Raw genomic sequence first — 13879 nt, 5'->3', positions numbered from 1 at the left:
AGTTTATTAGTAACTTAGGCTACTTTTATTTTAGAAACATAAAATTAAATTCCACGCGGATGAAGTCGCGGGTACAGTTAGTTTCTTCAATATTATTGTCTTGTCCTATTGGCCAAGGCTATGAATATGAACTGAACAAAACTAACTGAGAGCCTTCGAACTCGTGTAATTATAACTGTTTATGAACCTATTGCTATAAAACAAAGTAAAACTTATCACTTAAAAGATGTAACATTCAGGGTTCAGCGGAAAGATTCGCAGACAGTGCCCGAGAGTTGATACGGTTCACTCGCGCGTAATTTTTTAGTCTATGTGTTATTCTGATATATCTTATTAATATTATGAACATGAATGTAAGTATGAATGGATGTTTGTTACTCTTTCATGCAAAAACTACTGAACAGATTTTAATGAAACTTTACAGTAATATAGCTTATGCTTCAGACTAACACAGACTATATTTATTATTGAAATTTAACGCGAGTGAAACTGCGACCATAACTAGTCTATAATATAAAAATAAATCGCTAAATGTGTTGGTAAGCGCTAATCTCGAGAACTACTGAACCGATTTCGATAATTCATTTTTTAGAATATTCCTTGAGGTACAAGGATGGTTCTTACGGAGAGAAAAATTTTTAAAAATGCCTAAAAACAACGCTTTTCTCCCTTTTTTTTTTATCCCATACAAACGATTCTTAATGATACTTAAAAGTCAATTTGAACTTTAATACCATATCATAAAGTTCAAGTGTAAGTAGAGAGGTTCCGGGAAGGCATGTGTCCATATTAGTCAAAAACAGGTGGTCAGTGGTAATGTCACTTGAAATGTACATGTCTCATTGATGTGCATATAATACTATAAATCCCGGCGCCCTGAATAGCAGAATAAGTATTAAATAAACTAAAAAATTAAAGAATCGACTCTTAGGCGTTACGAAGTACGCCGGGTCCGCTAGTAGGCTATAAATTCACGCGACTGAAACCGCGGACACAGCTAGTATATAGCTTATATTACAGTAAAGTTTCATCAAAATCGTTAAGTATTTTTTCAGTTAAAGAGTATTAAACATCCATCCATACTCACAAACTTTCGCGTTTATGATATTATTAATTTTCTTCTCCCCTCCAAAAATCGACATCAATGTTACAGTATTTTATGCTCTGGTTTCGGAGTACTTTTATATGTGATAAGGTAGTTTTCACAACGTTGCAGTGCGGCTTGCCCTTAGTAATGGCATCGGGTTTACATTATCTGATAAGTAGTGGGTCATTAGATTTTAAAAGGTCTTGTTCAGAACAACATACATTCTAAGATTTTATGGGGTTTTATATACTAACATATATGGTTATACATGTCATTATATAGTTATAAGTATTTTATTAATAAAACGCATTCACAATCAATGGTAGTGTTAGAGTCTTGTGTATTTTAGTAATAATATAGGGAATCTGTTTTGTTTTTTTTTTATACTACTACGATGGCAAATGAGCATACGGCCCATCTGATGGTAAATGGTTACCGTAGCCTATGGACGCCTGAAACACCAGGGGTGTCACATACGCGTTGGGCCGCGTGAAACACCTTGTTCTAATGAGGACGGAAAAAATTAAAATTATAATGTTAAAAACTTGACGTTCATAAGCGGCTAATATATTCTACATGAATAAATGTTTTTGAATTTGAATTTAAATTTGTCTATATGTAATGTGGTAGGACATATATTACATCTAGAGTTGTTATTGATTTATTATTAAAAAAATAAAGTGCCACAGGAGAGTCAAATTGTTAAATTATGAAGATATTGATACATATAAGAAATAGCTATTATTAATACCTCAGTGGTCTAGCGGTTTAACACACCGCTTTACTTCCAATGGTCTTGGGTTCGATTCTTCGCGAATGATGCGAATATTTGTACTCATGTCTATGATTGTATTGATCTGGATGATTTCTATGTATATTGTACGAAAATAAATGTAGTTAAGTATATCTACCAGTTGTCTTGTACCCATAGCAACAGTCTCTGCTTAGCTTGGAACTAGATGAAAGGTCCAGGCTCTGGGTGAATTGTCCAGGGTTATTATTATATAATCATCGAATATTCTATATATTAAGGAGTATCGTCGTATTATGTTTTATTGAAAATGTCACCCTGACGATACTTGACCTGTCCCTTATCAGACCCCAGTTTAAATACGTTACAAATATCTCATGTCAGTTTGCAATATTATAATTATCGCAACATTGTACACGGTACAACAGTATATATTAAAAACAAACTGAATATTTATGGAAGAAAGCGTAGTTGTCGTAACTTGGAAATACCAACTTTACATCAGAACAAAACACTTTCAAAAATTCATAACAATTTATCGAGGTAGAAAGTAAAATTGATTAATAAATAGATACCGATTCTCCACCTTTTTTTATAGTTTTTTGGCACTGGTGTAAAGTTGGGTTTTTCATATATATGTCCTTTGAAATAGAATATAATAAAAAAGGTACACGAATAAAGTTTTGTCAAAAATATCACTTGAGCATTCATAAACTAGGTAATCCAAATCTTAAAGGTTTGTTCGCAGTTGTCGGCTGTTAAACTATTGTTTAAAAAGGATCATCAATGTACTATAGTTATAAAAAGTGGTGACTCTGACTACAAACCCTCTAGATATTCATTTTGTAGATGCTTGTGTCATATTCTTGAGAGAATTTTATTTTAGCACTTTTCTTAATCATTTCTATTTGAAATGATGATGCTCACAGAAATTTATTAATTGTGTTAATAATAAATATTTTATTATATTAATTAGTTCAGGGGCTTAATTATTGAATACAATTCTTATTTGAAATATTTAGATTACTACAGGGAAAATGTTATTAAAATTAAAGTACATTTATACTTGATAATTTAACCACATATCATATTCAATCATTATTTTTTGACGAGTGAATCAACCCTATGTTACTAATAATACGGTTTCGTTTGCTGTGGTTTTCAATGCTAATATATGTTGTTTTGAGTGCTTAGTTTTAAGAATTACAAACGATTAACAATTATCATAATCCTGATTATAGTTTTTATAAATAAGTAGTCGTAATTATAATTTATTATTATTAGGTTTTATTTTTATTTTGTAAACGTGTTTTGTTATCGACAAAACCAAGGTTATCTTATCAGTTAGATTGGTCAGTAACCTCGCTTAATATAAATATCTATACATCAATAAGCAAACGATAAAAGTCTTATATAACTCCAATCAAATCATCTCGTCCGGTTTTAACTTCACTAACTCCTCAGACATGGACCACAACTGTTTGGCCAAACACTCGTCCTGGGCTTTAAGAGACATGTTACTCTCCTCGCAGTCGGCGAAGTACTTCCCTGTTATCTGATCGCACTCCTCAGATATCGCCAGGTATAAAGACGTCTGCGCACCTTCCAACGGGCTTTTGAAGAACGTATACAGTATCAAACTCCTCAATTTCTCAATAGCCGTCGACTTATATAAACATGTGTTGACCTGTCCCGGATGCAAGCTGTTTACATCAACCCCTGTGCCTTCTAGTCTCCTCGCTAATTCGTTACTAAACAATACATTACATAATTTACTATTACAGAATGCTTGCAGATACCCATATTTGCCTTCTTCATTAATTTTATGTATTGTTCCGAATTTATGCAAAATCGAGGATACGTTAATCACTCGACTCGGAGCAGACTTCTTCAATATAGGGACCAGTAATAAAGTGAGCAGAAATGGACCGAAATGATTCACCTGCATGTCTCTAACTATCCCATCCGCGGTCTTCTCTTTCCCCATACCGCTGGCACCTGCGTTATTTATCAACACATCCAATTTAGCTTCAGTCCTCTTAAAAGTGTCCACGAATTTCCGCACAGACTCCAAAGAACTTAAATCTAAGTGTATGTACTTTATAGATTTGTTCTTCGTAGCTTTAATTATGGATTCTACTGCTTTGTTGCCTTTGTCGTCGTCTCGACACGCAGCTATGACCCTGGCTCCGCGTTTAGCCAACTCCAGAGCTGTGGCGTAACCTATTCCACTATTCGCGCCCGTTACTATTACAACCTGGCCACTCATCACATTATCCGAATAACATTTCCCGTTAGAGAATTTATTCAAAACTTTTATCAATATCAAAGTCACCGGTATCCACAAGAACCACATTTTAATATGTTTATTATTGATATTCAATTGGTATACGATACAACGAATGCTACGTTATAATCTTAACAATGTTTATACGGTATTGACAATTGATAATGTATTACATTATTATCGCATCGCGTTTTTACATGATTATCACAGGAGGTCGTGTGTTATACATTTATGCTATACGGCGGACTGGTATGCGGACTTTGTACTGAGGTATATCTGTTGGATTTAAATACAACTAACTACCCGCCCTGGCTTCGCACAGATATACATGTATTATACATATAAACCTTCCTCTTGAATCGCTCTATCTACTGCTCCAAATTGAATTAAAATCCGTTGCGTAGTCTAAGAGATATAAGCGAACAGACGGCGACATCATTCTATGTAAAGATACCCTTCCGTTACATTGTATACAATATCGGTATTCAAAACACGGTTTTAGGGTCAATTATTGCTAATGTTCTATAATATATTGTTTAGCTTTTAGCAGCGTATTTCTTCCAATCAATTGTTAATGATTATACCCCTTCTGTAACAGCTAAAACTGAACTACTAAACAAAAACTATAGTCTTGTAAACCCCTTATAATTTAACGAATTTAATCTTTGTCTTTATTAAAAAGTATATCTAAAAAAATAACGCAAATTCGTTTTATATTTCTGTCTAAATTTGTTTTTTTTTTTTTCTATAATTTGGACAGTTTTGTGAATAACTAATTTTGATTTTATTTCTCAAGAAATCTAATTTAATTTGTATTGGATAGTCAATTTTCCATAACGTGGTTTTCAGGTTTACGCAGAATAAAATTGTATAAAATTTTGCGTGTTAAAAAAATGAGGTCTATAAATGTAAATGGGCATGAAGTCGCTATGTTTATAGGTCTGTAAAACTATATGTTGTGTGTACAGTTGGCGTATGGTGCGGCGATGGGCGGCGGCGGCGGAGTGGCTGGAGGTGCTGGCCAGCATGGACCACTCCAGGCGCAGCAACAGAGGAACTTCAGAAAGAGTAAGTTAGAATTATAAATTTATTGGTTTATGCAATGGCAGAACTTGAGAGCGTCGTTATCGGGTTACGAACATGACTTATTTAAGTTGAGTTCAAATGTGGACACACCAATAACTTTGTCAGGTTATATTTTTAAAGGCTTCTGTGATCTAGCGGTTACGTAGACACCGCTTTAGTTCTGATGGTCGCGTATTCTATTTTTCGTATAGTACAAAATTGCCATTGTGTTTTTAGCAAGTTCTTGGTATTTTGATAACTGTGATTAATTGAGTGGATTGATTGATATTGTTGAATGGTCTTGCAGTGGGCGTGGGATCGGGCGTGCAGGTGGCGGCGGCGACTGGACAGCCACTGCTGGCGCCCGCGCCCATGCAACAGCTGGTGCCGTACCCGCACCCGCACCACCAGCACCCGGCGCCGCACGCCGCGCCCTCCGCGCTCCAGTACCAGCACATGGTGAGTGTCTACTGTCTACTGGCTACTGGCGGCGGCGACGGGGCAGCCGCACTTACCACTCAGAAATTATGTTATACATTTTTCGTGGGTAGGCGGTTAAATAAGTAACAGCTGATATTGTATATGTAGTATAATTTTATTTATTTTAAAATAGTAATTCTTTATAATATAGTGTAAATAGTAGTTATAATTTATATTTACATCCCTATGCTATAATATTTGTGATTTGAATACCTGCCAGAAGACGCGGTCCTAACACAACTTTCACTATCTCACTGTGCAACACACCCATACAATGACATCCATACTTGATGTACTTAGAACACAGGCCATCTTGGAGAAGAGACTTGACGAGCGCATTAACACCTTTGAAGCACAACTGAAGGCATCCCCACAAGAACCCAGCTTGAAGCAACTTAGTGACGAGTTCCAGTGTTTCCGTGAGCAGATGTGCTCTTCATGCTTTGTTGAGGCAGCAAATTTATAACCAGCATGGATGCAATGGAGAACCGTCACCGCAAGTTCTTGCTTCTAGGGGGAATTGCAGAGAGGACAGATGAGGCAGTATGCGATGTTCTCCGTCATTACCAAGCACCTAGACAATGCACATCCGATAAACTCGAGGTCTGCCACCGCCTTGGTGCTCCTTCTGCTGGCCGATGTCGCCCCATTCTGATGAAGTTTACTGACCCATCACTTCGTCAGGCGATATGGGCAAAGAAGGATCGTATCTGCTGACGGAGTATTTGACTCGTTTGCGGCAGTCGCTGTTCATCGAGGCTCGAAAACATTCATCCGTCATTGGATGGAATTATAAGTGTGAAGCTTCCTGATAATTCACGTGTCAAGTTGTTTATTATATTGGAAAAGCTGATCGCTTTACATAAGCCAGCCGAAACTTATGCGGCACCTGCATCTGTGAATGTGGCTTCGGTTTCTGAAACTGTGGGCGTCAGTGGTAGGTCTGCTTCCGCTGTTACAAAGCAGCAGCGGTCGATCAGGGTGACCAGAAATGATCTAGTCGTCGCGTGTTTATATGCCTTGTATACTACGTATATACTTCTCCACTCGAAAACATTATGTCAGTGGTTATATTTCTATTATTATGATATTTTTCTTGTTCTCTTCTTATAGTTTACACTTACAATTTGTTCATTTATTTATTTATGTAAATTGCTGTCTATGATATTACCGTAATATTGTTTTTATTTTATATTTAATACCGTCTTTTATTGTACAATATTAATGAAGTTTTGTTGTGACTATTTTTTTTAACAACTCATTTTTTTTTTTTTTTTTGGTTCTGTTTTTCCCTTTTTAGGGAAAGGCAAAAGGACTCAGCCCATACAGCCATTGTCTTCAGTAACAACTCATTACTCATTGTCATTACGACTATCTTGTTGACATTTCATAAATTGTAATCATTCAATTTCGATTTGAGCATTTGATTGACACCGACTGACACAACCACTGATTGTCACTTTGAGCTTTCTCGACTGCGTTTCGTTTCACCTTTTTGTATATAGTATTGCTTGACTTTATGTATTGATAATTATATCTATTTATACTTGTTACAGCGTGCCGGCAGGTAATCAAATTACAAAGCGTTTTTGGCGTTTATATATTACTTTAGATTAATAATTCAATTATTATAAGTTAATCTTTAATATCTATACTTATTAATATATTTATTTATTTTTTTTTTTTTTCTATATAGTATATATATACATATATTTATTATATAGTTTTTAAAATTAAGTACTTGAGACTCAATGCTAACTGATGAAGACTCGTATGACTCTGCAGGTGATAGTAGTTTATCGTTCCATTCCGCTAACTCATCCCTGACAATATTTGCATCAAAAACTTACTATGTGAAAAATTAGAAAAATCAAAATTTTTTAATGTATGCCACATAAATGCTCAAAGCGTGCCGGCACATTATAACGACTTGCTCGACACATTTTCTGAACCTAATCTCCACGCGTTACTGATCTCAGAATCATGGTTTAAACCTGGGTTACCTTCAACAACTTATCCACTTCCTGGCTATGTCTTAATTAGCGACCGTACAGGTAAAGGTGGCGGCGGTGTCGCTATTTACCTGCGTAGCAATATAAATTATAAAATAATTTTATCTTCACCTTCGGAATTCGCAGGCACAGCTGAATTATTATTTATAGAGGTTGACTTCAAGGGGACCAAAGTTGCTGTCGGTGTTGTTTACTGCCCACCTTCAACAGATTTTTTCTTGGATCTTGATACTGCCATTGATCACATAAATACTTGTTATAAACACGTCATCATTATGGGCGATTTTAACACCAATCTGTTGAAGGACTCTTCTGAATCTCGCAAGCTCAAATCCATATTCGCCTCCGCGGATTTCACAATTTTACCGTTACGGCCAACACATCACAACTTTAGCACGGATGATACGTGGTTGGACATCATCTGCACATCCTCAACCGATCATGTTATCGAGTATGATCAGTACAGCGTTCCAGCATTTTCACGTCACGACCTTCTACTCTAACTTATAAAATCAAGCCTGTTAAGCCAAAGCCAATCATCGTCAACGTGCGTACAACAGAATTGATAGAACTTTACTTTGTCAGGACGCTACACTTATTGATTGGAAGCGTTATGACACTGCGGATATTAACGACAAAGTATCTGTGTTTAATGCACAGATCTTATGTTTGTTTGACAAACATGCCCCAGTTCGTAAGGTAAAACTGCGTCGTGTGTGTGGATTACAGATGATGTCCGTAAGGCTATGATGAAGAGAGACAGAGCTTTTCGCACTTATAAAAAGGAAAGAAGTGCTATATAACTTTCAGCTGTTCAAACGGGCTAGAAATCGTTGCAATCAGGTGGTAAGAGCTGCAAAACGCCGACATATTCATAAAAATATTTTAAATTCACCTTCAGCAGACGTATGGAAATTCCTCAATTCCCTTGGTTTTGGAAAGCAACCAAAAAGTGCCATTAAATAATCTTAATAATCACTTCTCCTCTGTAACAACTCTCAATACAAGTATTAAACAATCCACCTTACAGGAAATTAAATCCATGCCTGCACTCGCTTCTGACTCGTTCACATTTTCTCCAGTATCTGACGACGATATACGCAAAGCAGTCCTAACCATTAAATCAAATGCTAAGGGCTATGACGAAGTGAGTAGAGCTATGGTCTTTCTTCTATTAGATATAATTCTTCCTGTTCTTACTCACAGTGTTAATTTCTCGCTATCCTACGGCTGTTTTCCCAAATTGTGGCTAAAGGCATTTGTTATACCCCTTGCTAAAATCTCAAATCCGTCTCTTCCTTGTCATTTTAGACCTATATCGATTTTGCCATTTCTCTCAAAAGTCCTCGAGGTTATTACTCATAAGCAAGTTTCCTCTTTTATTGCATTCCAACATTCTGAGTCCTTTCCAATCTGGTTTTCGACCTGGACACAGCACCACCACTGCATTACTCAATGTAACGGAAGATTTTCGTTATGGAGAACACTGGTACTAATTGTTCTCCAATGCCTTTAATTGTGTTGATCATGACCTGCTACTGATGTTACTCTCCCACCTAAACTTCTCGCCGTCAGTACTGGAATGGTTTTCTTCCTATCTTCGTGGTCGCCAGCAGGCTGTGCGCTCCGGGCAAGACTTATCTAACTGGTGTGACTTGGTCGCTGGTGTTCCACAAGGCGGTATTCTCTCTCCACTTCTGTTTTCTCTTTTTATTAATCTTGTTATCTCACACCTCAAATGCTCTTACCACCTCTACGCAGATGACCTACAACTTTATGTCCAAGCTGAACCTAATGCCATCAATGCAGCAGTTAATGAACTAAATGCAGATCTCGACAGTGTATCCCGCTGGTCCCGTCGTTTTGGCATATCAGTTAACCCAGTCAAATGCCAGGCAATAATAATAGGCAGCACAAAACTTCTATCCAAGTTAAATACAATCAATTCGTATGTGCGTTTTGAAAAAAATGTTATCCCGTTTTGTCACTCCGTTAAGGACCTAGGTATATTGATTGACCCAACACTTCGATGGCATTTACAGGTAGCGGAGGTATCTCGCAGGGTTACAGGTATTCTCCGTGTTCTTTATCGGTTTAAATTCTTTCTCCCACCTTCCACTAAATTGCTCCTTGTCCAATCACTTATACTTCCGCATTTTGATTATGCTGACGTGTGTCTTACTAATCTCTCCCAAGATCAGTTGAATAAGTTGGACCGATTACTTAACAACTGTATTCGGTTCATTTTTGGGCTGAGAAAGTATGACCACGTCTCTAAATTTCGCTCACAACTTAAATGGTTGTCAATTCGTAACCGCAGAAACTTGCGTATCCTTTGCACACTCTTCTCCATCATATTCGACTCTTCCTCTCCCACTTATTTGAAAAATAGATTTCGGTTCATTGGCGACTCTCATTCACGTAACCTCCGTTCAGTTCATAACCTCCTTCTCTCTACTCCTTCCCATCATACAAGCTTTATGTCAAACTCCTTCACAGTTACGGCAATTAACCTCTGGAATATAATGCCTGTAGACATGCGTAGAGCACCGAGTAAGACCATTTTTAAAACGAAACTATTTAATTACCTGTTGAGTCGTCAAAACGAGCTTTAACTGTTTGGCGTTGAGTTAAGTAGGTACTTTCAACTATATTTAGCGTATTTATGTATTTATTCTGTGTAATTTATATATTTCAATATATATATATATATATTTATGTATATTTAAAGTATATATTATATTTATATAACTAATATAAATATAATATATGTACATAGATTTTGTTTGCCTATTTATTTAATACAGTATTAATATCACAAATTTTTGCCATTACTGCCCTACAACGGTTTCTAGTTCTACCCAAAGGTTAGCTGGTATATAATGCAAAATGGCATTATGCACGCCTCTTGTACACTCTTTATCGTGAAATAAAGAATAAAAAAAAAAAAAAAAAAAAAAAAGGAGAGGATCTACAAACTGAACCGTTGTGTTATGAGGCAAGGGAACGGTCCTAAATTTCATAACGTTGCATGTAACGGGACAGTAATACGAAGCGCTACACGCAGTCCCTTTGGCACTCCAGTATCAGCATATGGTGAGTAATTTATCACTCCTTAATCACAAGTTAAGGAGTCTACGAAATGGGCAGTTGTGTTACGAAGACAGTCAGAAGTCCATCATATCGTTACATGTTGCGGGATAGTAATACGAGAGTAACAAACATTCATTCATACTCATAAAGTTTCGTGTTTATTATATTAGCTACTCGCCCCGGCTTCGCACGGGTGTACATCCCGCTTCATACATAGGGACCGACATGGAAATAGAAATAGAAATAGAAATAGAAAATCATTTATTCAAATAAACTTAATTTAAGCACTTTTGAATAGTCATAACAATTTGTTTTTTATCTACCACTCGTTCGGAAAGCTGTCTCATCACAAAAAGAACGAGCAAGAAACTTGTGTGTTGCTCTTTTAAATAATCCTTGTAAGTTTACATTTACAAGTCGAAACGTGTGAATACAAACCACCAACAAGCACTAATTTTTTGGGTCAAATATAATCACGCAATAAGATTAAATCAGTCGTAGTGATAAGAGCAGACCAGTCCCTACAAGCAGCACTGCACACAGCACTGCACAGCATGGAAAGCGATTTTGTTTTATACTATGTAATGATAATGAAGTTAGATTATAATATTGTATATTCGGGAGTGATGCGAGGTGACGTGTCTGTGCAGGTGCGCATGTACGGCGGCGTAGGCGGCGTGGGCGGCGTGGGCGGCGTGGGCGGCGCGGGCGTGGGCGGCGCGGGCGGCGAGGTGGGGCTGGCGGGCGTGGGCTACGCGCCGCCCCCCGCCCCCTCGCCCGCCGCCGCCTCCCCCGCCCTCTACCCGCCCCCCTCGCCCGCGCACACGCCGCACCCGCACCACCACTACCAGCAGCCGCCCTACCAGGTACGCTACACCTACACCACGTAATCTTATGTGGACTATTCTCCGCAATTAACCTCTCATTTGCATCGTTATCCGTGTAGAGCCGAGACTATTAAAGTAGCCGAGCTCCTCGACTCTAGGTAGATAGATCCTAGTACACACATATAGTCTTAATTATAACGTTAGGTAACAAGTACAACAATCCATTAAGGGTAAATCTGTATGTGTGTGCTACAGCGATACAAAACTTGTACATACTCTACATTCTTATGACCCGAAACAGCCCTAGCTTGCCTCTAACTTTATTTTAAAACGAAAATGTAAATTGGACAAAAAAAAATATCTAAGTATTTATATCAGTTGTCTAGTATCCATAACACAAGCTCTACTTAGATTAAGACCAGATGGCGCTATGTTAAAATAAATTATTTCTTTGTATTTCAGAACATAACCTCAAAATAATAGAAACAGTTCTGATTTTGTGGTCCTTCGTGCCGGATATTGATTTGCTAAAGAGAGCTACGCTATTTTCGTTATATTTTGAGATTTCGTTTGTTTTGGAGACATGACGCGTTGTTATAGATGTGTTTAGATAAGGATGAGAATTAATGTGTTGTGTTCTCAGGTGCTGTGTCCGCTGGTGCCTGCGAACAGTGCCCACGCGCACCACCTGCACCACATGGCCTACCACAACCACGCGCCGCCCACCGCCAGCCCGCCGCACCACCCGCACCAGCACCCGCACCCGCACCCCATACAGGTCGGTCGCTCCTCCGCAGGTAACACCGGCTGACCATCCCACTCGCCTCATAGCGGCTACCCACCCGACCATGGCCACATACCGTCGCTCGTCCACACTGCTCTACAGGTCATCACACCCTGGATGGAGTTCTACTGCACTTGTCTGAACTATAGATATGAAGCCGGTTGTTAATGATTTCAACCAAGCGGTTGAAAATGTACTTTTCGTTATTAACAGCATTTTATGAATAGCTAACCATAAATTTGGTTGAATAACGGTAGCTAACGCGTTATTAACGCGTTATTTACAACAATGGTCTGGACCAACAACCTGAATTCTACGAAATTGGAGCCGGTCTCTTCTCTACACCACTCTACAGGACACCCCACCATATAGATGTCTGCAGCACTGGTAAATATAAATTGAACTATCTTCCCATTTAGCCCCTCATCTCGGCCGTTGGGAGTGTAGAGCCGAGACTCTAAGTAGCCAGCCAAGCTCCTCCCAGAATCGCGCGAAAGTGATTGTTTCACACGAACTACCTTGGTTTAGTTAGGACATAACTAAGCCAAGGTAGTTTGTCTGAAACGACTAACATTGTATAATTCATCAGCTAAGTATGTGAAGAGTAGATCATGAGCTACGTCTCTCTTACTCTTGATCCCAACACTGTTTGGGGTTGTATGGTTGTATTTTAGTATTGATGGTATATAGGGAAGTGTTGCCACACTGTATAAATGCTGTAAGCGGCCATTCATAAATAAAATGACACAAAATTCATAGTGTTGAAACCCCTCGCCCCGTTCTTGTCTCTGGTCACATTTCCGAGACTTCCCCCTTTCCTAATGTGACTTACACAAATAAATCTAAACGCTAAATCTAAATTTACGTACTAAATAAATTATACTTTAGTTTTTAGAACTGAAATGGACTTTAAAGTTGAAATGCATAAGGTCTATTTTATTAAAATAAGAATTGAAATTATCTTTAAAATTATAATGCATCAAGAAATGAATATGAAAACGTTTATTTATATTCAGATGAAGATGAAAATATTATTAAATTATTCTTAAAACCTTAAATTTTGTTTATTGATACTTAGATATATTAGTTTTTGAAATATGATGATGATTGAAATACGATGGTAATATTTCTCTTTAGAGTAGATTAAATTTTAGATGTAATGTAAATACAAAATATGTAAGTTTTTCTCTTCTATTCATCCCTGTTCATACATTTTTTGTTACATATCTTTTACACAGTCCATGCATCTCTTTTCTCTGCCATTATAACCATCCAAATTCATATATAACACCTTCCTCAAAATAGCTTAATAAATGATAATAAAAAAACTAGATCCCTTCTCATTCTTTCTCTCTCCTTTTCGACCCCCTGTGTTCCCCCTAGACGTGTGACATAGTTTATGAATGGCCCCTAACAGACGCCGTTGTCCTCAGAAATGATAAAGCACGATCTACGACGCCCAACACTTTCTATCTCCTTTTCGCCCCCTGCCT

At 37.6% G+C, this 13879-nt stretch overlaps 2 protein-coding genes across 2 annotated transcripts in view; one reads left to right on the top strand and one right to left on the bottom strand.

The window, feature by feature from the left end:
• The window catches only part of LOC131848871 (ataxin-2-like protein), a 47237-nt gene that overhangs the window by 32660 nt on the left and 698 nt on the right, over positions 1-13879 (top strand). The window contains exons 16-20 of the mRNA XM_059198821.1: positions 5094-5193; positions 5498-5662; positions 10738-10778; positions 11426-11641; positions 12246-12380. Coding sequence (XP_059054804.1) covers positions 5094-5193; positions 5498-5662; positions 10738-10778; positions 11426-11641; positions 12246-12380 — 657 coding nt within the window. The remainder of the gene's footprint in view (positions 1-5093; positions 5194-5497; positions 5663-10737; positions 10779-11425; positions 11642-12245; positions 12381-13879) is intronic.
• LOC131848843 (retinol dehydrogenase 11-like) lies at positions 2812-4292 on the bottom strand. Its single transcript, XM_059198788.1, has one exon. It carries the CDS (start codon positions 4192-4194, stop codon positions 3262-3264), a length of 933 nt encoding a protein of 310 aa, XP_059054771.1. The 5' UTR covers positions 4195-4292; the 3' UTR covers positions 2812-3261.

Source organism: Achroia grisella, unplaced genomic scaffold, assembly GCF_030625045.1.
Source record: "Achroia grisella isolate CSIRO2021 unplaced genomic scaffold, CSIRO_AGI_Agris_v1 utg598, whole genome shotgun sequence".
Classification (NCBI taxonomy): domain Eukaryota; kingdom Metazoa; phylum Arthropoda; class Insecta; order Lepidoptera; family Pyralidae; genus Achroia; species Achroia grisella.
The sequence above is the reverse complement of the archived record's forward strand: the minus strand, read 5'-3'. Positions and strand labels throughout refer to the sequence as shown.